At 32.7% G+C, this 27,467-nt stretch overlaps 1 protein-coding gene across 1 annotated transcript; it reads right to left on the bottom strand.

Annotated features, from left to right (window-relative positions):
* Nucleotides 1–14,773: 14,773 nt before the first annotated feature.
* On the bottom strand, nucleotides 14,774–17,161 carry LOC7483950 (ethylene-responsive transcription factor ERF119). The gene is made up of 3 exons (XM_024607595.2): nucleotides 17,006–17,161; nucleotides 16,443–16,679; nucleotides 14,774–16,334 (listed from the first exon to the last, which is right to left on the bottom strand). The coding sequence occupies exon 3, from the start codon at nucleotides 16,052–16,054 to the stop codon at nucleotides 15,122–15,124; it is 933 nt and encodes a 310-aa protein (XP_024463363.1). The 5' UTR covers nucleotides 16,055–16,334; nucleotides 16,443–16,679; nucleotides 17,006–17,161; the 3' UTR covers nucleotides 14,774–15,121.
* Nucleotides 17,162–27,467: the final 10,306 nt, after the last annotated feature.

The raw sequence follows: 27,467 nt of genomic DNA, 5'->3' as shown, positions 1-27,467 counted from the left end.
AAGTTGTGTTTGTTTTTGTTTTAAAATATATTTTTAAAAAATTTTGAATTATTTTTTAAATAATTTTAGATGGTTTTAATGTACTATATTAAAAATAAAATTTTAAAAATAAAAAAACATTATTTTAATACATTTCAAAACAAAAAATATTTTAAAAAACAATAATTATTTAACCTCAATCCGTTCTTTTGGAGCTTCGTAGCAGAGAAAGAGGCGTGGACAATATCAAGGGAAAATGGAATTGATCTAGGGACCTCAATCCCATCTTTTGTAGTTGGTCCATTTCTTTCACCAGAATCGAACAATACTCTGTTTCTGATACAATCTGTAGTTAAAGGTTGCGTTCAAATTCAACCCAATACAATGAGTTGCTGTCAAGATTGCAGGATGAATGTATCGGCCCACAAATCCGACGCCAGCTATAGTATTTGTGCATCACAATGGCAGATCACAGTTAAGATCCGGTGCTGGAATCACACGTAGTAGTATCTGTTCCACAATTTTTATTTTTATTTTTTAAACTTTTTCTAGTTATAAAACTGCACCATTTATTTACCAGGTTTACGAGGAGAATATCCAAACACGACAGTAGGGTTTACACGCATAGATGCTGTGGTTGCTGGTCACGTGTCATCAATGGAATAGCAACGCAGCAGGCAGGCTAGTATGTTCAGGTCCAGTCGCTCACTGGTCACAGATCATTGAGATGTTCAGGTCCAGGCTAGTATGAGGCAAGTGAGTAAAGCATTGGCATCAACAATTGCCGAGCTTTTTTATCTTTCGAGAATGTAGCTTACTTTGCTAGAACAGTCCCTCGAAGGTTTCTAGTTATTTACTATTTGATGGTTGTTGTAGCAGCCAGGAAAGAGACAACGTCCCACATAGCATGGCTGCCACTAAGATTGCTCAGTTAGGATTAACTCCTTTCAACACGCACTTGATTGATAAAGTTTGTTATAATCCAATTTTTGAGAACATAAATTCACTAAAAAGAATAGAACGAATGAAGAAAAATTAAGGTTTGAATTAAGACAATACAAATTGAAAGTCTTGAGGATTTAATTAGGGTAAAATTATTAGTTTGGGAGCTAATTTTGTTAGAAAATAGAAGATTTGATAAGATTGGAACTTAATTAAACTTTGAATTAGTTTAATTCATGAAACTATGAACTTAATTGAAAAAATTAACAAGTATGGGGTTTTAATTAAACCTTGATTCAATTTAATTAATAACGAGATAACATGCCCGCGCGCTGCCGCGGGCTTATAAAACAAATACATTTGATAGTGTTATAATTATGAACCAGCGCTAGATAAGTAATAGAAATTAAAGGTATGATGGAGCAAATATTTCATGACGAAAAAAAAAGTTATGTTGGTGATCCAAAACTTAGAGACTGAATAAAATGATTTGTAGTAATTTACAGTGTTTTGTGAGGAAAGATACAGTGCTTTCGCCACATGATTTAGCTTTTCAGTTAATCAAAAGAAAAAAAATTACAAAGCTAAATTCTCTACCAACTTAATATTAAAAAAAAAACCAACAAAGATAATTTTGGAAGGAAAAAAACCCATGAGAAAAAATATTGTAGCAATCCACAGTGTTTTGTGAGAAAAACTATAACGTTTTCCTTATATGATTTAGTTTTACTGTAATTATAATTCTTAACCAACTCAATATTAAAAAAAAATCGACAAAGATAATTTTGGAAAAACACTGCAACAATTCACAGTGTTTTAAAGAGAAAAATTATAAAGCTAAATTTTTAATCAGCTTAATATTAAAAAAAAATCGACAGAGACAATTTTAGAAAAAAAAAAAACAAACACCAAAAAAAGGAAAAAAAATCATGTTGGAAACACTGTAGCAATTTCACAGTGTTTTGTGATGAAAGCTACAGTGCTTCCCCACATGATTTAGCCTTATTTGTAATGACTTGTAATTGTAATTCACAAACAACTTAATATTAAAAAAATAAAATTGAAATAATTTGAAAAAAATTAAAAAAAAAAACCATGTGGGAATGAACAATATTTTTTTAAAAAAATTACAGTGCTTTCCTCACATATTATAACTATAATTTTTAACCAGCTCAATATTAAAAATAAAATAAAAAAAAGATAATTTTGGAGAAAAAAAACCATGCGGAGAAACACTGTAGCAATCAACAATGTTTTAAAGAAAAAAAATAACAAAACCAAATTCTCAATCAGTTCAATATTAAAAAAAAATCGATAAATATAATTTTAAAAAATAAAAAAATAAAATAAAAAAACTAAGTGGGAAAACATCACAGCAATTCACAGTATTTTAAAGAAAAAAATTACTAAGCAAAAATTTTAACCAGGTCAATATTTAAAAGGTAAAACCAACAAAAATAATTTTGAAAAAAAAATAAATGAAAAAAAAATAAGAAAATTGGAAAAAAAATTGAAAAAAATAAATAAAAAAAAGAAGAAAAAAGAAAGTTAAAAAAAAGAAAAAAAAAGAAAGTTAAAAAAAAAAACAAAAAAAAAAAAAGGGATAAGAATCACTGTGGATTACTGTTGTAATCCACAGTGATTTGTGTGTGGGGGAACAGTAAATCCCCCACACGTTTTAGTATATTAGTTAATATCAGGAATTTAATTAAAGAATTAATAAGTTTAAGAGTTTAATTGAGCTTTAAAATAGTTTAATTAATGAAATCAGGGACATAATTAAAACAATATTACATTTCTGAGCTAATTTAGATCAAAATTACAAGAGATTAAAGTCCAAAGGTCGTTTTGTAAAAGGCCACGCAACGTAGGGGTTTAAATACAATTCTGCCCAGGGTCCCAATTAAACAACTGTTCAAACGTGGAGGACAAGATTGAAAAACGACCGCCCAGTCCAGAAACGGCGCCGTTTTTCATTTTTGTTCATCGTCTTCTTCCTCAGAAAACAAAGGAAAATCCCTGCAAAAAAAAAAAAGAAGGAAAAATCGCTGATCAGAGCACCCACACGTGCAATGCGATCTCCACGATTGCCATCACCACCTTCCCAGACCCCTGCAACGGCAGGACTCCAGGAATCCGAGTCCTTGCCACTTACTGACACCCAGCGAAGCCTTATCCTCCTCCCAGGAAGGAAGAGGCGGGCTAAAATACTACCACACAGAGTCCTCTATAAAAAGCCATGAAGCAGCCATCAGGAGGGGAGAAAAAAAGGACAGAGACAACACGCATGAGGAGGGGAGAAAAAAAGGACAGAGACCGAGAGAACAGCGGAAACAAGGACACAAGGGAAAAAAACCAAAAACAGAGAAAAACCCAGAAAGCAAAGGAAGAAACCAGAGGAGGACGAGAGAAGGATCAAGCAAAAACAAAAGAGTGGAGCAGGAGCAGAAGGGCGTTGTCCAAAGCCGGTGTTACTCTCGGTCTTCGCCTCCAGCAGCGCTTGCAGACGAGGTAAGTTCTTTGTTCCCTCCCTTGCATTTTAATTACCTTGTGACTGTAGAGCTTGCAGGTAAAAGCCAGTCGGGTTATTGGTTTGGACCAGGAATTGGACTGGGTTGCTGGGTCTAGCCCGATTAAAAAAGAGAGTGGCTGAGTCTGGGCCTCAGACCCAGCCGGCCCAAGCTACTTTTGGCTATGGGTGTTTTTGACTTATGTTTTTGTCATGTATTTTTTTTTTTTATATCTAGCCAAATAAGCTTTTTTTTTTATTCTAGAAAATTTTTGAAAATTTTGAGGATTTTTATTGATTTATTTGTGAATTCCTCCCACTTTATTTTATTTTTTTTCTCTTTGTTTGTGTTTTTTTCTGCTATATACTTAATTTATAGACCATTACTATTAAATAAAAATATAATATGCAATGGCTTTTTTATTCTTGTCTAAAATAAATAAATAATAAAAAGGGTAAAAAAAAAGCATAGAAAAATTGATTTTTCTTCATAAAAATTTCAAAGTTTCGTGAATTTATTCACTAGCGTCAGAGTCAGGAATATCGTATTTTTTTGGATTTGTGCAATATTTACCAATGCTAGAGTTGAAAATATTTGTAAGTATTGTTCAATGACGTCAAAGTCAGGAACATGATAGGAAGAACATAAAAAAAACAGAGAACAAACTCTTAATAATTTTAGACAAAACTAGCAAAGCAGTCTGCCTCAGGTAGGACGGTTAAAGGGTGATAGTATCTTTCTTTTCACGTAATTAGTCTCTTACTGTAGAATCTCTACTAACCAGCTAGAATTTCTAGTGACTATAATATTAGGTGACGATTCCTTGAATTAGATATTTTTATCTTCTTCTTCTTCTTCTTTCATTGAAGAAATTTTAATTTATCGCTACAATATCCCAGTGTGACACAGCTAATCCATGGAATTCCTGTCAGCGTTTCTAATCTTATATCTCTCACTCCCTCTTTCTTTCCCATCTCCTCTATGAGCTTCTAAACCTTCTAATTCCTTCTTTCGATCTATCTCTGCTCAAAATCATTAAGTCCTACGTGAAAGCTGTCTAGGTCCACTGCATTTCTCTGATTCCTTCTTTTGATCTAGTAAAGTTCTACGTGAAAGCTGTCTAGGTCCACTGCATTTCTCTGATTGTCCTCTGTGCATCCACTCTACTGCTATGAAGGACGATAAAATTCCAACGAGGTTCTAGACAACTGTTTTAGATTTGAATTCTTAAGAAATCTCAGCTGGTGGTTACAAAGGACAGATAATAATAATAATAAAAAAAAAAGTCCATGGCCCCCTACCAAGAAAAAGGTAACAGAACACCTCTAAAGCTGTTGCAATCGTAATTATCGATATCAATTCTATGAAACAAAGGAACTATTGAGCCTGATATTGTGAAAGCAATAACCCAATGAATCAAAACAAAACCTAAATCGAAGGGTAGAAGCCCATATGCATATTCAACACCGCACAGGCCTCTAAAACCAATAAAGGGAACGGAATTTATTTGTGTTTTCCCGGAAGGGTGCCGGTATTTTTAGACACTCCGCCACTGGTGTATATAAGAGAAGCCGGAATTTTTAGGCGCTCTGCCACTCGTATAAAAGAGGGATCTAATATGATATTACTCATAAGTCCCACTGTCACACGAGTAAGAGATTAATGTTTGGAAGCATCGAATAATCCTACGGAAATCCATGTTCACAGGTTCATTCCAATTTCCAGGTGCGATTGTAGATTGTCTCTGTAGTTTTTTTATGGGAAAACTGTTCATACTTCATATCAATGGAAAAGACAAGATTGTATTGGTAAAATTGCTTTTTTTTAATGTATGGCTTTATATCATGAAAATTATTATTTTGCAAGTATTGTTTTTTCTTTCAAATGAATTGTTATTATTGGATTTCAATCAAGTATACTTTCAGAGTTATAAGAAGGTGTCATGAATGAATTTAATGACAATATAAGAGGTTTATTTTTATAAAAAATCGAGTAACTTAATTATTTGATTTTGAATGGGATTGTTAAAATGTTGATTTGAGCTATAATCATTTTAACTCAGGGATTATGATATTATATTAAAGAATTTTTTTAATTTATTAATTTAAATTTTTAAATAAAATTTTAAGTTTTAACATACTAGTAGATTCTTATAAAGATGTTGTGTTATAATCCCAATCGCTGAAGAAGCTTTCCCACGAGTGGCAATATTAATAATGTTAAATTGTAAACCATCTAGATGGTAGCCCAGTGATAAGAGCTTGAGACCAAGAGGTTTGCTCCCTCTGTGGTCTCAGGTTCGAGCCATGTGGTTGCTCATATGATGACCACTGGAGGCTTACATGGTCGTTAACTTCAGGACCCGTGGGATTAGTCGAGGTGCGTGCAAGCTGGCCCGGACACCCACGTTAAACTAAAAAAAATAATGTTAAATTGTAACCATCTAGGTGGTGGCCCAGTGGTAAGAGTTTGGGATCAAGAGGTTTGCTTCCTCCGTGGTTTCAAGTTCGAGCCCTGTGGTTGCTCATATGATGGTCACTGGAGACTTACATGGTCGTTAACTTCAGGGCCCGTGGGATTAGTCGAGGTGCGCGCAAGCTGGCCCGGACACCCACGTTAAACTAAAAAAAAAATGTTAAATTGTGCTCCGAGGCTTGTGGCCCAGCAGTTTTGGTAGGGTTTCTCTGCCTCTGCATTTTGGGTTTAAGCCTCAGCGCATACGCATGTCACCCTCGCGGTGCTTTACTTTTTTACTGGGCTTGCAGGGTGTTCAGTGGATCCGGAGATTAGTCGTGGTGCGCGTAAGCTGACCCGAACACCCCGGGTTATCAAAATAATAATAATAATAATGTTAAATTGTGGATTATAATAGTTGAAAACAGAGAATCTTTTCGAAACGCTTGATGGATTCTTCTATACAAAAATGCTTGATGAGCAGTCACCATTGAGGATTCCTGTACTGATGAAAAAAAATCGCAATTCATTTAACTGGAGCAACTTTTATTGTATGAAGCACGAGATATTTACCAAGGGAGATTTTCATTTCTTATCAATATGATAGGCTTCGGAGATTGAACCGTTGGCTGGTGAAAGCACCTTAAAAATAAGTTCTATAATAGGCTCTTCGATGATGGGCAAACAACATTTATAATTTGTCAGTGTGATAGTGGTTATTTTTTAAATATTATTTTATGCTGAAATGCATGCTAATGATGTTTTTTATTTTTTAAAAATTATTTTTGACATCAACACATCAAAACGATCCAAAACATACAAATCATATTAAATTTTAGCAAAAAAAAATTTGAATTTTTTGAGAACGCGGTGCAATTGAGAACGCGGTTTGCACCGCGTTCCAATTGTCTCACCGATGAGGGGTCTGGTTCACCGGTTTACAGTCCAGCTAGTGATTTATCGGTTCTTAGCATTGGGTCACATAGAAATATTTTATAGTTTTTTATATATAATTCATTTATTTTTGAAGTAAAATAAATCTCTAAAATTATAAACTATTCCGTTAAGCATAGTTAAGAGTTAGTGTAAGATGCCTTCGACTTATGAGAGCATTCACATATGGTGAAGAGTTAAAATAGAGAAAGAGACACACGTTCAAAGCTGGAACTATGTCCCCACGTGCCAGCTCTTACAGAAGTTGAAGTCCGAAATTTCTTCATCCAGTAGATTAAATAAAAAGTCGGCCAACATTGCATGGTTCACTGCAATTTGTGAGTGTCTGTGACTGGTGGAAATTGGAAATTAATTATAATAGGAAAAATGAGACTTTCGAGGACTTAATCACGGGTTTCTCCTCCTGTTTGTCCAAGCTCTTTCAACGAAGGGAGCCCTTTTACAAAGGCAACCGGTATATATTCACCGCCGAGTGTCCACATCTATAGTATTGTTGGAACGAGCTTATGGGCACCTTTCATTCCTGGTTATAATAATCTGAGATTAGCTACCATTGGATGCTTTAGTCAAATAATGTGTTCTCCTCTTGCGAAACAAAGGGAGGAAAGGGACTTGGATGGTTTTCTCTCTTTTTATCGAAAGAACCAAAACTCTAGTGGATGAAAAGGCGTAAAAAAAAATGAATAGGGTGTCAACCATACGGGGCTCAAAAGATATTTAGAAGATGCTTCTCCTGATTTTGTCTTCACATTGACCCTTGTAATAATGGGTACAGTTTAGAAGTTATTGTGTGCTTCGCAACCGACTAACCATATGTTTTTTTTTTTTTGCTAAAATTTAAAGAAAAAAATTTGTTTTTTTATTTTTTTAATATTGTTGATATTAAAAATAAATTTTCAAAAATAAAAAATTATTTTAATATATTTTTAAACAAAAAAATATTTACTTAATGTTTGTATAAAAGCCCATTATCCGCCTGACGACTATTAAGTGTATATAAGCATTACTTTCCATTAATCTTGGTGGATGTAGTCGTGGCACGGTTGTAATGATAATGCAACTATTGCCACTTTGTTTCTCAACATAAAAGGAGTGCAAACTGACAAGCAACGATAAGGGTGCTGCTCTGAAATATCACGGGTTCGACGAGAAAGGAAGAAATCCTTCGAGGAACTTTCCTGGCGTTGATAGTAGGATCCACCTGAAAATTATTCTCGAAGGACGAGCGTGACTAATTAGGTATCTTTATTTAAAAAAATATATACAGTAAAGACAAAATGCATCGAACTAGGATTGGAGCATTTTGTGACTTGTCAATGTAATGCCTGGAATTAAAAAAAAAAAAACTTCCTGGTTCACTTTTTTGAAAAATTTATAGTTATTCAAAAAGAGAAAAAAGTTTTAATTATTAAATTTACAGCATTCATTAGTGGATTAACTCACTCAAAATACAAGTTCAAGTGAATTTGAAAAGCATGTTAGGTAAAGATTAACGTCCCTCTTTTGTTAATTTACATAAGGTTTAAATTCAATTAGGGTATATCCTCTCCTCTCTTTTTTTCATAGGGAGCATGTATACTTAAACAATATTCATTGACTTGCCTCACTTGAACACAAGTTACTAGCACCATGTATTCATGTGATTTTTTAAAAGTTTTAGATTTTGATCATTTTAATCTTTAAGCTATAATTATTGACATAGCAACTCCCGAGCTATTGATTGTGGTTGCATGTGTTACTATTAAGTTAATTTAAATTAATGGATGCAGGAATCATGAATTAAGAGCAAGAGTTTGCAAGTGTAAAGTTATCATTCAAGAAATCCCGAGAGATATAGCTTAACTAATTAGACTCTAAGTTTACTTTCTAAAGACCACCAGTTTAAGTCTCATAAACCTCAGGGTTACTGGAAATTTATATGATCGTTAATTTCAGGGTCCGTGGGATTAGTCAAGATAACACGCAAGCTGACCCAGACATCCATGTTAATAAAAATAAGTCATCATTCAAGGATTAATGACCAGAATCTCAAGCTCAAAGGGACTACAAGTGTGATTTATCTGACATGTAATAAATTGTTTTTGATTAAATGAAAAAATATAGTATTTTAATTTTCAATTGGATTTTTTTATATGTTTTGATAAAAAAAATAATTAAAAATAGTAAAACAGCTCAATATGAACATTTGTCTGTCATTTTTAATTTTTTTTTACAAGCAAAGAATCAATTTCTGCAAACCTCACAAAGCAGGCACCAACGTTATCAGCAGCCAACAAAGACCGAAAACCCGGAGAAGGAGAATCCCAGCTAACAAAATGATTTCCTTGAGCAGAATCAATCTTGGTCATAAAATGTGCGCAAGAGTTTTCCTCGCGCAAGGTATGATTGAAGGAAAAAGGCCAATTTGTGGCACAAAGAGCTTTAATATATATCAACTATTGACCCAAGAGGATGATGTGAGAAACAATTGCTTGAGAAACCAATCTCAAAGCCTAAACCGAATCTGATTCTACAATAACCTGTCTGATATTATTCAGCCAAGTATCTTTTAACCCTGGACGAATGGCCATCACTTCAGCTTGCATATTAGCAGCTTTCTCAATATGAGCCGAAAAACCCCATAACCAATTTCTACAATGATCACTTGCTAGAGCAAAGTGCCACTGCCAGTGCGTTCCTGAGAAATCCCTTCATGTCTGTAACCAAATCTGCCAATGGATCACGACAAAGGTGGTCAGTGAGACCAGATTAAAGTTTTGGAAGCTGGATCCTTTATCATAAGTATCGATCCATTACTGAATAGAGCAATAGAAGAGATGATGAATTGAGGATATGCCAGAAAGGTGTTGCCATAGTAAAGCTGCTTTTGGACAATCCTGAAGCAAATGAACTAGAGTTTCAGATTCACAATGGCAACGAGCACAAACATCATCCAAAGATAACCACATTCAATCTGTAACCTAAAAGCGACGACTCTTCCATGCTGCATCAACCAGAGAAATACCTGCATTTCTAGAGGGGATGCGGAGCTTCTAGTTCCAATCAAGCTGAACCTCTATTACATCACCTCCCAATAACCATTCTTAGTATTTACGTTTAAGTTGAGATTCAACAACATCATTGTTAGAAGAATTTTATCTTCTAATAGCTAACCAGCTAAATAGATTAGATTAATTAGTGTGTGTGTGTGTAAAAAAAAATCAAAGCAATCACGTGCCTAACATGAAACAAACACTTAAGTATTACTAATCGAAACAACATTAAACATAATGATTTCACAAGACATTTATTTAACAAAATATTACACCACACACCCCTTGTCACATCAGTTTGCAAGATTTATAAGGACAACTTTTTCCCTTTTATGTATAGACTTGTCCAACGGACGAGGTTAATTCTCATTTATTTGATTCTGGAAGCCATTGGTCGAGAATCATTAGAATGGCATCAACGGTTCAACCCTTCAGGTCACTAACAGACACGAGGACTGGTCTCTCGTTGTTTGCTAGCCAACTCGGCCATCTGTATTTTATACCGGGTAATTATTTTTTTTATTATGATATTTTTTATTAATATGAGTGTTCGGATCAGCTTGTGTGTATCTCAACTAATCTCACGGGTTCTAAAATTAATGATCATGTAAATTTCTAGTTGCCCTGAAGTTTATAGCATAGTTATAAAACTCAACCCGGTAATTGACCCGGAAAAATGACCGGGTCACGGGTTTTGTGGGTCAACCCGGGTTAACCCGGGTCAACCCCTTTCCTTAAATATAAAGATTAAAGAAATCAAACTGCTACATCATCCCTAAACCGCAACACCCAGTGATGAATTGCTTACCTTTTCCTACCCATTTTTACCATAAGCAGCCGAACGAGAATAAAATACTTGTGTAACTAAAATTTAAGCAGTAGAACAAAAATAGAATGGTATTAGCTTCCAACAAATCCAAAAGATTCCTTAAAAATCACAATAAATCATAAAACATAAGAAGAAGAAAAAACTAATAATACGGGCAACATGGAGGAAATGCCTTCACAGTCAGTGCTCAATGTGAATATGTTAATGGAGAATGAAACCAACAACAACAAAGTTCATGTTTGCAAATCATATCAGATGTTTCTCTTCATGGGTGACTAAAGGATGGTTGTCAAATGAATACTTTTTTCAATTATTTGTTCCAATCCGAAGAAGAGCTTAAAAAGCATGGAAAAAAGAGGGAATCATTCAAAATATGCAGCAATTGTTTGCAATAAGAAATCTCAACAAAGAAAAAAAACATAAAAAAGTAAGCAACGTAAGGAAAACAGAGCACCTGTAGAAATAAACTCCAATTTATCCAATGAAATCTCAACCAATTATTTGTTTTGCTAAAGATAACAGAGAAGGAAATTAGGGGCGGGCTGCTCTTCTCAAGAAATTAGGGCAGAGACTAATTAATTAGTTGTTCAACTTTCGTTTTACTGCCAGCGGCGCAAAGGAAAGTTAATGTATATATATGCCGGGTCTCGCTCGGGTTTGACCGGGTCGTCCGGGTCACGGGTCAACCCATCAGGTCGACCGGGTTTGACCGGTTTTTTGCGCAAGCCGGTTTTTAACTTTGCCTGGACCGATCTAGCTACCGGGTCGACCGGGTCCCGGGTCGACCCGTCGGGCCGGGCCGGGTTTAATAACTGTGGTTTATAGGACTTAAACCGGTAGATTTTGACGGGTAAGGAAAAAAAAAGGTATTTAAATCTAAAAGAATCCTACAGTGCATGGGTCCTTTTGGATGCTGCTTTTCCCAATCCACATTCCTTCCGAGTGTTTAAAAAAAAGAAAAACAAATTAATATATGCACAGAGTCGGAACGAACTGGTAAAGAAATTCAACCAATAAACAGAGAGTCAGCCCATGACCACCAATTTAGTCAAGTCTTTTGACAAATAACTAATTGGGTAGGTGAGCAATTAAGGCCGAATGCGCTTCCTGTTTCCAGGTACATCCATCTTAGACATTATCTTGATTATCAAGAGATAATGGGTTTTTGATTTTATTGTCTTTTTGGCGAGGAGGGACCCCACCTTTCATACCTCCAGATTCACTATATGATGTGCCGAACTTATTTGAGAAAATCAAAACCAAAAATACTTCGAAGCAGCCACAGCTTTTGTCCGCAAGCAGCGCGCTAGTGCCAAGACAAAATAATTGGGGATCATTTCCAAATTGATTCCTGTTGGTGAAGGGTTTTTTCTTTTTTGGGTGGTTGTTTCACAGCGATTAACTAGTTTGAAGCAAATCAAGAATAATATTAACATAAGTTAATTGGAAAAGGATTTTCACAGAGTGAAAACAGTGATCATTATAATAGTATTTTTGCGGTTTTGCTCTTTATATTAAAAAAATTTACACTAGTTATTAAGGGTATTAAAATATTTTTATAATATATATTAGTCATTACTAAATTAACCAAAAACAAATAATTTTTTTTCTTTTTAATTATATTGTAAAATAAACAAAATACTCTTAAAAACAAAAAAAAAAAAAAAGCATTGAGGAACATTTTATTATTTTCAGTTTTTCACAATGAATTTTTTAGTTATTATCATGTCGCCAGGATGATAATTTAGTATTCGATCAAAATAGAAAATAAAACAAAAATAAAAGACACTAATGAAACAATCAAAATGTTAAAGGAAGCTAAAATGCTAAAATTAGCCTAGGGGGTTGTCTTTTCATAATGGTTTTTTATTATTATTTTTAGATCAATTAAAAAGCAATTTGATATTTGATTAAATATAAAAAAAATTAGGGCAGGTGCAGTGCCTCTCGACATCTAAAAATGCTCTTCTACCACGTCTTTGAAGCACCGCCGCATTTTTTTTCTAGTGGTGTGGTGGGTGTCGGTGGTGGTGGTCTGATTTGTCGCCGGTGAATCTTTCCTCTTTTTTTTTCCTTCTCCCCTAAAAATTACAGCATAACTCTTTTTGCTTTTTGTATTTCAACTTTAGTCTTTGTTATTTTAATTTCTATTTTTTTTTTTTGCCCTTTTGTAAAGGTTTTATTTGATTTTTAATTTTATCTTTCAATCTCAATTTTTCATATTCCAATTTGCTTCTTATTCTTTTGATTTTTTAACCTTTTTATTAAATTGATTTTTCTTCTCAACTTCACCCTTCAATCAGTTTTTTTATTTCAATTTTGAACTTTATTCTTGTTCGGTTAATTTTTCTTTTAAATTTCACCCTTCAATAAAAAAAATTATTTTGTATTTCAATTTTGATCCTCATTCACTTAATTGTTTTTTTTAATCCTTTTGTGTGATTAATATTCTTTTTCCAAGCTAATCATTTAATATTTAATTGGTTGAACTTCATAATTTTTTCAGATAAAATGTTTCCGGTCTAATGCATTAGGTTACGAGTTTGAAAAATTAACGTGAGCTGACATTGTTTTACACACACACTTATGTTCTTTTCAACTTTGTGGTCTTCTTATGTTTTTTATATATATTTTGGGTTATTATGTTCTTATAACTTGGGTTCGTGTCAGCTCGGAATGGCTCGCCTCTTATTCTCAGAGTTACATGTTTATCATGCTAACTCGAATTGACTTAATATTTATCGGGCTGAGAACTATGCTATATCGTTTATTCCTTTTTACATAAAAATATTTTTTTCTAGGTTGTTATTTTTTTTACCTAATTAAAAAAATTGATTTATTTAATTAAATTCAATCCATAACTTGAGTTATTGATTTTTTTTTCTTCTTTAAAACTTGTTTAGTTGTTTACGCTTCTTAAATATTATTTTAAACCATAAAAAAAACTGCGGCTACACGACTAGTTTTTTAATGCTAAAACAACTATTTTCCCGTCCAGTTACATTGCGATAACACCTGATGATGCATTTCACCCTTTCTTTTGTTCTATTGGATTTTTAGAATGCGTGATCTAAGAAGAAAGTTTTACAAAAAAAAGTTGACTTCAACTACATTGTCTACGAGTTAACCAGTTCAACATATTTCGGTATTCAGAATGTTTCCTTCTACATAACCCAATGGTCTGCGGTATTCGTATAAACACAGTTCAACTCAGCACACATAAATTTCCAGGTCTCAATTCTCAATTAATATTGGTATGAAACCCTCCTTTACTCCATTATTTTCAGAGGATTAAATAAATAGAATACGTAAACGCCACACACTTGTTAAAACTCTCGAACACTTGTTTAAGCATGCAAGAATGTCCACATATGCACAGTGAAGATGATGTCACCGAATGCAGGCAAACACTGTCACGAGTTTAATTTATTAAAAAATAGTACGTGGAAGGACAAGGAGGAGATGGGCACAAAGCTATTGCTATACAGCTGGCTTAAAAGGGATTCTTCAGACAGCATCTCTCCTTGCAGATATACATTGCTCAGGAAAGCAAAAACTCATCGAAGCAAAATTAATTTGTTGGCCCTTCTTCTGGGGCAGCCCTAGAAAAAGCACATCTTACCTATGCTAAACACTGTAGATTACAAACACCCCAAAGTTGTAAGTTGAATAAGCTTTTTTGTTTTTTTTTGGAACGGTTTGCAGATGGAGGAGGGGGGGTGGGGGGGTGAAGAAAGAAAGAAATATTTTACAGTTCTAACAAGACAGCTAAATAAAAATAAAAGCATTCCTACATTTGTATTGAAAAAATTAAATTATAAAAATCATTCTAAAATATTTATAAAAAATATCATTCCAATAGAACATCGCTTGTCGAGTATAAAAACATGAGAATACTATAATTTTCCAATCCCGCAGAGAAGATCCCGAATGCGAAACGACCTGAGAAGGATTCACAGGCTTTCATGACCACAAACAAATTGAGATGTGCCCATCGTCAATAAAATTAAGACGCAGCTTAATTAAATATGGCAAGAAATGCAACAAAAATAAACAAACTTAAGACAAGCAGAAAATCTCAAAAGTTCGATTTCATTGCTATAACATAGACGATGTGAGGAATGAGCTAAAACTCAAAAAACCCAGTAACGTTGAAAACAATTCAAGAAACTGAAGAATTCCTTGGACGGCTCTATTAGCACAGGAAAACCCAAAGAATACTTGCGCAGTAAAATGTGCTCACTCCTCCCTATCTCTCAACAAAACATAAAAACAGAACTCACTTGCAAAAACATTCTCAAGGGCCTATGTTAAAGTAGTCCTCCTGAGATCTCTAGTCGCTGTAATATAACTCAAAAGTAAACTGATAAATCATAATAATAATGATAATTTTACTATTACTAAAATCCTAGCTGCAAAACTTATAGGCATGCAATGTTGAGGGGTTTCTGTTGATGATCATCCAAATAAGAAAACTCCTCGTTGCCAAACTCGAAATCATAATCAGGAAGATCGCTTGGTTCATCACTATTTAGCCCGCAGATATCAAGATCAACAATGCCACAGTAATCATCATAGAATCGACCAAACTCATCAATAAGATTCCCGACCTCCTGTCCAAGGTTAAGATCATGATCAAACGGACAAGAAGCCAAAGGATCGGTCATAAAAGCCAGATCAGGTATATCAAGATCCGCAACAGAGGCACAAATATCTTCATCTTTAATCAAAAGACCACAATCACCAGTGACATTTGACACCACAGAAGTGTCAAGTTCAAGAACAGAAGCTGGGGAAGTATGCGAAACTACGCTATCATCAGTTTCATCGGAAGCAGAACTGCCTTCATTTTTGCTGCTACTGTGAGAATGAGATTGTAAGACACCAGCAGATGATGACATGATTTGGCTTTTCTCAGAGGCAGCCATAGTCAAAGCAAGAGCCTCATACTCCTGCTTCTTCGCCTCGTAGGCTTGCGCAGCTTCTTCGAGAGTATTGAAAGTACCCAACCAAGTCCTCACTTTGGTCACTGGATTCCTAATCTCAGCTGCCCATTTACCCCATTTCCTTTGCCTGACACCAACAGGTTTCTTCGGTGCTAGTTTCTTTTCTTCGGTTGTTGATGTTGGGGTTTTAGGCAAAACCCTTCTCCTCTTACTGGGGGGTTTAGCGCTATTATTACTGTCTTGACAGGAGCTCTCAGGCTCAAGGGCTTTCGGCTGGGGAGAAACAGCAAGAGGAATATTGATTTCTCGCACGAAACGTTTTTTTAAGGATCTTTTATCAGATTCGTCATCGCTCGAATCAGTTTCGGTGGCATATGGATCATTACAGATGACACGGATTTTTCTCATTTTGGACTCTATTTAGACTCCTGGGACAAGACTGGATTTGAATCGTTGTATTTTTGGCAGGATTTTATGGGAAGAAAAGGTTGCCTTTTTGGTTCTGGAATTATAAACGATGGAGACACTCTTCAAAACCCTTCAAAGTGAGATACACAGAGAACTTTGTGAATGATAAAGGAAGGAACAAATCAGAAGAAACTAAAGCAGAGAAAGTTTATTTGATTATCAAGTGAGAGCCCCTCTCAAGAACAGGAAAAGATAGAAGAAAGCCCCAAAAGAACAAGTCCTGCAAAAACGAGAAAACCCAACAAACCCATTTCAGAAACTGACCAAAAACATCCAAAGATCCCAAAAAAACATGTCACAGGTTAATAAAAAAGGAAAAAAAACATACCTTTTTGGTCTCAAAGGCATCGAAATTGCCGAGTACACCAGATTCAACCTCTGTTGTAAACAGCAGAGAAGCATATAGCAGAGTAAACAACAGCAAGAAGCAACAACGAAAGTTTTTGCAATCAAAGATAATATCCAGAGCTTCAATTGCACCCCAACCAAAGCCAAATCAAACTCAGCCGACATAAATCCACTCCTCAAAACAGAGAAACCTCTCTCTAGGGTTCTTCCCCGCTCCCTTAGTTTAGCCAAAAGAAAAGAACAAATAAATGAGATATTGCTACAGATATATACTAGGAGAATAAGCACCAAATGATAAACAAGCCCACGAGGGTAATACAAAAAAAAAAGATTAAAAAGGATTACAAATCTATGGACACAATGCTCACTCCATAACATGACAAAACATCATCTGTTAAAATACTTTAAAAAAAATATTTAAGGTTTCAGGTTTTTTTTTGAAAGATACTATCATAAAGACCTTAACCAGACCTTAACTCCATAACGCAAATCTCCATAAAAACTTGAATAAAAAAATAAAAATCTAACAAGTGATAGTACTACCTTGGTGACTGTGTCTCTGTCTTCTCTTCCACTACTGGTCTCTCTCTCTCTCTCTGCCCTGTTCTCTATTCTAGGCCATTCACAATTTCACTTTTCTCCATGCGGTCAAAAAAGAGAGACGGTGCAAACGTATTTATAAAAAGAGAGAAATTTAAGTTACTGTTAAGAATTAATTAATACTACCAAGGAAAGTAAGTTGTAGCTGATAAATACTGACCTGGCATGATATCTATCATGCATGACCATCATCTACTCAACAATGTCATGTCTATCATGCCGTGCCAGTTAAAATTTTGTTTTCACATGAGTTTTGAGTCAACACGTGTAGGATGCTGAGGTGATTATTGGTTTGAAAACGGTAGGTGGGGTTAATATCAATGCGTTTTACATGGAATGTTGAGTATACGCGCTATCAGAGTTCGTATGTGGATGTGCGTGACTAGTTAATGGCCGCTTTTTGGGGAACGAAGCGCCGCGAAAGCGTATTCGAGGGATAGTTAAGTGAGTGTCTTTCTTAATAGTTTTTAGATGAAAAATTATTAAATTAATAATTTTTATATGTTAATGTTAAGAATATAGTATTATTTTAATATATCTTTAATTAAAAAATATTTATATAAAAATATCTTATACTGCCATGCACACATTTAATCGAAATGTGTGGGGGTTATAGCTGTAAATAACTTGCAGTTGATGCCTTAAAAAGTCTTGCTCCCGGTCCTAAACGGTACCGCCTTGAAGTCTTTCTTAGGAGTATTGGTTTTTAACAGGAATACTTTATTCATTTGACTGGTTTCCTTTGTACATTTCTATATTAATTAATAATCGAGAGGCAATCTCGGGGGAGGATTTGTAGGATAATGTAGTGGCGTCGAGACTTTATTGGCCAAATCTTTGAAAGTGGGAAGGAATACTTCTTTCCCTTTTTGCACTGTCAATTAATGTGATTCTAAAAATAAATAAATAAAAAGTTGTTGAGGGTGCAATTATGTTTGATGTGGACTATGTTTTCCATAATTATTTTCACCTTTTGTAATGGTGATTTTATTCTAAATTGGTATCTATTTTTATCCACACAAAAAAATAAAAAACAAAATTGTATGTGCTTAGGCTTTCAACACTCACAATTTTATTAGGGATACGGAAAAAATGGAAAGGTTTGTTTGGATTTCTTTTATTTCTTTGGAATTTTCTCAACTTTATCAGGTGAAATCATAAAAATACATAGAAGCGAAACATTCATGTATGACAAGAATAACTTCTAGTTTTTTTAAAAAAAATACATAAATCTTTTTCCATGTTTAAAAATATATAAATTTTTCAAATAAAAACTTCAGAGAGAGAGTATAAAAAAGAAATGTGATCACTTTTTAGTGCATGAAAATTATTAATTTCATTTATTTTTACTTTTTTAAAAATATTCTTTTTCATTGTTTTTCACAGAGGTGCAAGAAAGTGAAAGATTGATGCGTGGAGAGAACTTTACACGAATTTTACAAAAAACCTCTTTGTTGCTGTTTATAAAAAATAATTTATTATTTTTTTAAGATTTTGTGAGAAATCAGAGGGAAAAAATTGAAAATAAAGGAAGGGACGGGGACAATAAGGGAATGGAGCTGTTGCTGAGTTGGGTTCGGGTAATATTTTGTTTAATTGAAATGTCCACCGAATATTGAGTTGATGAAGAAGGGTAATATTTCCTAGTCAAGTAAAAATAAATAAATGTGGCCATTAAGTGGGCCCATCGAGTGGCCGGTTGCTGACTTTAATTGGGAGTCACTGACTCACTGGAGCTGTAATTAATTTTACTAGAAGAAGTTGTTGTCTGAATGATCTCTCTGTCGAGTTCATGTGTGCAATCAAATACAGCATAGCACATTTTATCTATCAATTCTTTGAACACCTTATGTAAAACAAAATCGACTCCCTTATGCACGAGCTTCCTGAATAGACCTGCAACTTTATAAATTTAGTTTGTTTTTATGTTTTTAAAAAATTTCAAAAAAGTTTATTTTTTTATTTTAAATTAATAATTTCTTAGTATTTTCAGATTATTTTAATATGTTGATATTAAAATAATTTTTTAAAAAATAAAAAATATTATTTTAATATATTTGAAGTAAACACCCCAAGATCTCATGAGAAACAATATTATTAAATTTAATTGCTATCGGAGAAACATTCTTTAATAACGCATGAAATAAATTAAGTGTTACTTTTTGTGCAATTTCTTATTGTGATTTTTTTATCCCGATAGTTGGACCATGATTTGTTTATTCGAGTGAGAAAGGACTTCCACTGATAAGTTTTTTTAAAATGAAAAAAACTAAGAAGCCACAAACAAACGGGGCACTATGCCATTGAAGAAGTTCAGTTTTTAGTGGCAACATTATATGTGATTTATTCCATACGTTGTTGTCCGGCGGTCTAGGTGTCCTCTGTATTTTATTCATTTTTTCTGTTTTCGTATTAATTATTTATTGCAGTAACATGGCTAATTTTATTTTACTATTTTCACCTGTTTGCGGAAAGCATAATTAAACTGTTTATGTGTGGGTAGTGATGTGTGCTATAGTGTTTTAGTGACTCCTTTTGGTGCTTGTTAATTAATTAATTAATGATTGACTTGCACAGAAAAAACATCTCTTCATTGAATAAAAAGAGAGAGAAAATGTCTTTAATTTCCACGTCAATCATTCACTAGCAAGATTTACTTTTTAAAATAATTTTTATTTAAAAATATATTAAAATAATTATATTTTATTTTTTATATCCGAATATGATATGATATTAACATATATTAATTTAAAATAAAAATAAATATTTTTTATAAACATTTTTAAAATATAAAAACAAACTCTTCATAAAGTTAATCGGTTACTCCGCGCTTCTATTTACCTGCCGATTATAAAATTTATTCAATAATCACTACTAACCGTAACGTCCAATTTAAATTGACTCTACATGAACTTCATACATAATACCGGATTCTTTGAAGGATGCCAGTATACGTCTCGTTCATATAAAATATAAAGCAAGCTAATATTTTTATTTATGAACGATTAAGTATTAATCCGAATTTTGAAAAATTTTGAAAGAGTCAAAGCAAGAAGAAGAAAAGAATAATATTCTTATTTCTTTGCAAGGTCGTCGGGTTGACAGGGCCGAGTATTCTTGTACGTAGCATTGGAAACAACTGGTATTTTTTAAATTTAATTAATTAATAATTAATTAAAAGAGACATAATTTTCAGAGGAGCACGCATCACGAACGTGTTAATGTCCACATGGGGAATAGCAATGGTCAAATCAAACGGCCCGTACTCCATCAGCTAAACAAAACAGTACTGGGACCTTGTCCCACTCCCCGACCAACCAGTATAAGTAGCAACACCGCAACACCAATCACTGAAAAATCTTGCTCGACTAAAAAACAAGTCCTCTCGGTGGGCGTGCAAGAGGTGGAAAATCTGGTTAAAATGTATGGGTTTTCGACTTTTCGTGTTATCGCTCAGAAAGTACGAGTCGGCCGCTGTCTAGTTTCGGGCGACTGAAAGGTTGCGGAAAAATTAGGTTGAGAGTTTATTGGTCAAAAAACTTTGATTTTAACTCATGTTTTATTCGAAACATCTAAAAACAACACTGGTAAATCTATTTATAATTTTAAATTGCTAAAATTTTAAAGAATTTCAAGTTCAAATCTATCATATTAGTCGAGTAATGGATAAAAAATTATATTTATCATTAAAAAATCATTAAATTTATAATTTTTTTTAATATTCTCTATGATTTAATGTATTAATATAAAAAAACAAAAAAAACAATTACTTTAATATATTTTTAAATAAAAAACCTTTTTAAAAAGTATCCCCCAACGTAATATCAAGCACGCGTATTTTTTTAAGTAAAAAATATAACAAATATATAAATTAACATGCAAGGCATGACCCAATATGACATGACATACATACATGCATGCATAAGGATTTATTGACACATCATATGTATGATCCGAGCATTAAATTGGCCTGTGTGTGGAGAAGAAGACAAGTGTGTCACGCAAGAGAGGATGTGTGGACCATGGAAGGTAGCTTCCGTTTCCCGCCATGGCACCGGCGTGGAGCCCATTGACTTCATTTTCCCGCCAAAACGACCATTTTCTCGGTCTTATCCTGAAGGAGAGATCGACACGTGTCACCTTGGACAAGTGTGAGCCAGCTGTTGGGCCATTAATGGTGATGATGAGGGGCCACATAGAAATAAGTTGTATCTAGGAGTACCTTTTCTGTTTTTTGCCTTACTTTCTCTGTTTGTGTGTTGATGTGTAAAAAATGGAAGTTATGATGTGTAACTGAGTCCTTCCCATCGCTGTAATAAGCCGACAGCACAGAGATGTGGACAGGAAATTATGTAAAGTTTTTTTTTTTCTTCCAAATATATCTCCTCCCTCGTATTTTTTTTAATGCTTTCCAGGCAGAAAATTATGGGTTCAGATTTCCCAGTCAGTTAGTGGAACTCCAATTATCAAATGCCATAGACAGCGCTGAAAATTCTCAAGATTTTAAGACTGCTACTAAAACTTTAAAAATAAGTTCCGAGATAAAAAAAAGGGATCGGGGAGTGTTTTTCACCGTGTATGGGATCCGGAGACTTGATCTCCTTTGTAAATTAGCACTCTCCGCATTTATCATTCACGATAGCAAATATGAAATACAGTATATCTTTTTATATTTAAATAATATTTGTGTGTAAAGAATCTTTTTGTGCGACGACACTGCAATAGTCTTTTCAAGTTCACGCTGGCTGAGATATTCCTATACAATAACCCAAGTGAAAAACATTGAAATCCCGTGAAAATCTTATGCAAAGTACAAACCCTTTTTTTTTTTTCCTCTTTGTTGGAATCGTACAGATGCTATACGCGAGAAAAATATCGAAAAATGACAGCGTATTGTTTGCTTTATTTCCATTTATAGGCATACAAAGTTTTAAAGTCATGTAAATCACATGTTTAAAAAAATAAGGGGAAAAACAAAATATATATATATAAAAGGGGTTTTTACGTTCTGTTTCTATCTAAACATGTTTTGAAAAATCATCGAATTTTTTTTCTAGTTTCAAATTATTATTTTTTAATATTTTTTATTGTTTTGATGTGCTGATATTAAATTTTTTTTTAAAATAATTTAATATATTTTCAAGAGAAAAATATTTTGAAAAACAACATTTACCACACTCTCGAAAAGACATTTAATGTATCTCTCATCACAAAACATTATTCATTATAATAGTTTTATTTTTGTATTTGGCTTTTTTTTTTTTTACAATCTATGTTTTTTTTTATTTCAGTATAATCGTTAATCATTAAGTTTGTTGTAAATTAAACTTCATGATTTTTTTAATTTTTTTATGAGATTATCTCAGTTTCATGATCTATACTAAAATTTTGACAAGTTAATTGGGTTGACTCAAAATTTTTTTCTTAATTGATTTTTCTCTCTCTCTCAATTTCATCATGAAAAACATTAAATTGATTGGGGAATTAAGCTTCGTGATTTAATTTGCTCTCTGTGGAGTTATTCTCATTCTCATCTCATGACCCAGTTGACAAGTTTATCAAATTAACTCGAGTTAGTTTTTGGTGTTCTTTTTTTAATTGATTTTTTTTAATTTCATCTTTCAATACTAGGTTGATTGGAAATTGAGTTTTATAATTTATCTTAATTTACTTTTTATTGATTTATCTTTGTCTCAATATCCAATAAGTGGATTTGACAGGTTAACTAGAGTTAACCCAAGTTTTTTTTTTTTGTTGTTTTTTTTTAATTTCATCATTTGACATTGACTCGACTGAAAACTATGATTCATAATTTGCTTTGATATGATTTCTATGAGGTTATCATAGTCTTATAACCTAGCATGCAGATTGACAGGTTAACCCGAGTTGACCCGAATCGATCTACTATGTTGTCGTCTTAGTATTTATATAAAAAATTCATATTAGGTATTTATTTCGAGTAGAGTTGTGCTTTTACCGGTCTTCTAATTGTTTTTTGACTTGCTAAGTTGTCTGGGTCACGCCAAATTAATCTCCACATGGTTTATTTATTTTTTTCACTATATAAAACATTAACAACGCTTAAATATTTTTTCATGTTAGCAAAATCTTTTTATTTAATATGTAGTGTAACGCAAACCAATAAATACTATTCGATGGAGGAGTGGTCTCTTGACAATTGTGTCTCTAGATAAAAAAAAAAAACTATGATTTAAGATCATATTGATCTTTTTTTACTGTAATTCATTTCCATTTTCAAAATGTTTAGGGGTAGATTGGTTTTTTAAAATTTTTTCAATAATCAAATTATTTAAATACACCACCGGGAACAAAAAGAAGATGGCTTAAGATTGGGGTTTTCATGTTTTTTTTTTTATCAAAGTTAAATTACTTAATTGTTTATGGATTCAAAATTAACAAAACTATCCTTCATAGGTGTTCAGGTCTTCTCATCATGTTTTTTATTTTATTTTTATGTTTAACACTGAGGCATTTTTATATTTTAATAAAAGTTTAATATTTGTTTTTAAAAGGAAAACTTTCTTAACACATGTCATGCACGTGCCGACAAGTAGGCATTTCCCATGCTTTTATGACAGTGTGTGTGGGGCTATCTGATCACCAAACACTGCCTTTCTTAGTTGTATTTGAAAGGGCTCAAAATCCCTTCCGTGATGGGAGGTGCGTGCGCCAAATACGCATCCGATTTGTAGCCAACAAGCAATAATTTTTTTCTTTCTTTTTCTTTACCCACCTTGATATTCGCACGAACCCTTTTATTTTTATAACTTGACACCTAGTCCATAACTCTTGATCACTATTTCTATTGTTCTGAATAGTCTATAAAATTAAAATTTATTTTCAATTTCATCTCTTCTTTTGTTTATCTTTAAAAATTGGTTATCATTTTTTTAACTGTTATTTGTTATATCTATGATCATTTTTTTTTTACTTCATCCTCCTTAGGTTTTTTTTTATTGTCAGGTTTGATCCTCGTTTTTTTTTTGTTTTTTTACTCTTAACTGTTTTTTTTAATTGATATTCTTGTTTCACGATTTTATTATTTGATATTAAATTGGTTAAAAATCAAGCTTTTTAGATGTTGGATTTCATCAGCTATGAGTTTTAGAGATCATATAAAGTTTAAGAAGTTCGCAATGGGTTTGCTTGGTTTCTAATATCTAGTGGTTATGATATTTTTGTATTCTTTAACACTTATTTAATTGGAGACTAGGTTCCATTTTTTTTAAATTTTGTTGCTCTATGTGGATTTTTTGCTGGTCCTGAGAATGATCCTGGTTATTTTAAGTTTTTTTTTTGTCGTTCTTTGTTGGGTTTTTTGACTAATTATTTAAATTAATATTTTTATTCCAGATCCATTCTTTAATGTTTTAAATATTATTTTTAAAACAATTTATATATTTTTTTTAATTTCATCATCCATTAATTTTCTATCTTTTAGATTTTGTTCTCGTCATCTTGATTGCTATTTATTTTATATAAGATAAATTTTTATTTTTTTTTATTTTGCCCACCCTAAGTTTTTTTCTTGTCAAATTTCATTCTAATTCTTTTTTATTACTATTTTTGTTTATTTGGTAAATTTTTTAAATTGATATTTTTTTTTCAATTCCATCACTTGACAATAGATTGGCTAGGAATTGAACTTTTTAACCATGCCCAAGTCCATGATTTCATGGATTTTAATTTTAAAAATTAACCTAGGTTTGAAAGCTTTGCACATGTTTTTCCTTTCCAATCCTTTTCATTTCTTTAAGTTATGTTTTTTGAAGTTTTGCAACATCTGTTAAATTAGAGATCTGGACTCTGTTGTTTTTATTTATTTTATTTATATAGGATTTTTCACTGATTTAAAAAATAAACAAGGTTTTCCTGGGTCTTCTTATATATTGTTCATCGTCAAATATACTCTAGCTAATCAATATGGAATCAGCTGAGAATTGAGTTTTTTTATTCAATCCGAGTTTAAGATTTAATGGGTTGTGAGTTTAAGACCTTAACTTAGACTTGGATGAATTTAAGACCTTAACTTAGACTTAGAAGATTCATCCATGTTTGTTTGGTTTTTTTTTTAAAACTTATATTTTTTTAATTTTATTATTCATCATTGATATAATTTGAAATTAGACTCTATTTTTGTACTTGCCTTGTATATTATGAATTTAACATCTATATTATCGACGATGAGGCTTTTCTTTCTTATACATCTTCTATATGATTTTTATGAATTTTCAAAATACCCTGAATTATCTTGAAATTTTTTATTTATGATTTTTTAAGCTCTTCATTTATTTCTCTACCGAGCTATGCCCTGAGTTATATTTTTTTAATTTTATTTTTAAAACACGCTTGTATTTTTTACATATCATTTTTTTTTACCAATAAAAAAAATGGCATGCGGTGCATAGCATGCCCGCGAATCTAGACATGAACTTTAGTTCTTGGATAAAGCAGATCCTTGTGTTCCGATAAAAGAAATCGTGCTAGACATTCTACTGTTTCACCTTTGATTGAGTCGCCATCGACATCTTTATTACACAACCACCCTGTCTTATCGCTATAACAGGACATCAGAGACTGTTTTGGAAAGCATTTCAACTACAATTTTTTTCCGAATCTCAAGCACAAGGGAGGTTTGCATTCCGCCATTCATGCCGGGAAGACAACCTATGTACGATGCTACTTTTTACCATTCACAAGTCAGAGGAACCCATTCTCTTCCTAGTTCTCGCTTGATGGTTTATCTTCTTTGTTATTGCTTGATGTCATATGTTAGATACTCTTCCCAAATGAGTCTGATTTCTTAGTTTTGGTTTTGGCCTCGATTTTTACTAAAAAAAACAAAAATAATGTTATTTCTATAGGTGAGAACTAGGATAATATTTTATTTCTCACAATTTTACTAATAGTTTTTTTTTTCTTTTATCGTATTTATTTGAGCATCACAACATTGTAGCTTTACATCAATCCTCCGCATTTAGTATGAGGTACTTACTGTTTTTTTTTCCCTTTTTTCTGGACTAGTAAATAGTTGTTAGTATTAAAGCAGAGGGGAGAAAGTCAAACATATTACCCACCATGCTGAAGACTAATTTTACCACCTAAAATTTAAGAGAGGAGAGGTGTTAGGGTAGTAGTGATTAATTCATAGATAGGAAAATTAAATCTTTTTATTTCTGGAATCGAAAGAAATGTTGATTTGAATTTTTACATCTAAAAGTTTAAAATTAAAATTAAATTTTGTTATTAGTTGTTTGTTTATAAATGATTTTTGAGCCTAGAAGGTTTAGAAGATTTTTTATATGTGAGAAAACGAGTTTTTTTAATAATTTCGCTGGTGATATAACTGCCAAGAATTTCATATATCACGAAGAAAAATGGACAATGCATCATATTTTTAGATGATGCGTGGTCTATATGTTTTTTTTTTAATTACAAGGAATATAAACTTGAGGCTAGTTGCAAGTCGCACGCAGATTCACCTCTAAACTCAATAGCTTTTTTTATTTGTTATTTTTATTTTTTTAATAGCCACTCCATTGATTTTTTAATTTTTATATGTATCTTATACATGCAATGAAATAAATGTTACATATATTTTTTTTTGTTTTTTATGTGGTTTTTTGATATATATCTTATATTTCCCTCTCCCTCTCTTGATCTCTTGCTGGCAAGGAAAACCTTGAACGCAATGATATTTTCTTTGATTTCCTCTTCTTTTTTTTGTCATTTATTTCTTAGAATAAGGTTTCAGTGTTCTTTGACTGGATTGTAATAGATGTCTCTTATTTGCTGGAACAAGCTAACATTCCTTCGATAGCCGAACTCTTCTATCAAGATGCCTGGCTGGGCGCATGACTCATTTTTCAATTGATTTACGATGGTGCTAAACTCGATGGTTTGAGTTATTCATAGAAAAAGCCCTACATTAGGCATCCCTTATCTACCATTATCATAAAGGGTTTTGTCTGACTTTTTTTTTAATACAATAAATCACAATTCTCATCTTATTTTTTATGGTATCATTTTGCCATGGAGATAGTGATGTCTATCAATATTTTATATGGCTTTCAGGTGATACTATCAATATTTATTTCATAGTTACATTTTTAATAAAAAGATGGATACACGAAGACGAGATGTAATCACGTCGTTTTGCCATTTGAGTTGCCGGAGAAAGTTATGGCGAGGCCGGTGTGTTTTTCCGAGGAGCAGGGGGGGATAGGACTTTGGATTTGATTCTTGTTAAGATTAGAGTTGTGTTTGCTATTAAGTTGAAATCAGGAATATAAATTTTTTTTAAGGAAGTAAGATTCGAGGATGAAGTATTAAGAGTGTAAAAAAAATATCAAGAGATGATAATAGATGGCAATGCATCCCCCCC

This window comes from Populus trichocarpa, chromosome 8 (genome assembly GCF_000002775.5).
Source record: "Populus trichocarpa isolate Nisqually-1 chromosome 8, P.trichocarpa_v4.1, whole genome shotgun sequence".
Lineage (NCBI taxonomy): Eukaryota > Viridiplantae > Streptophyta > Magnoliopsida > Malpighiales > Salicaceae > Populus > Populus trichocarpa.
The sequence above is the reverse complement of the archived record's forward strand: the minus strand, read 5'-3'. Positions and strand labels throughout refer to the sequence as shown.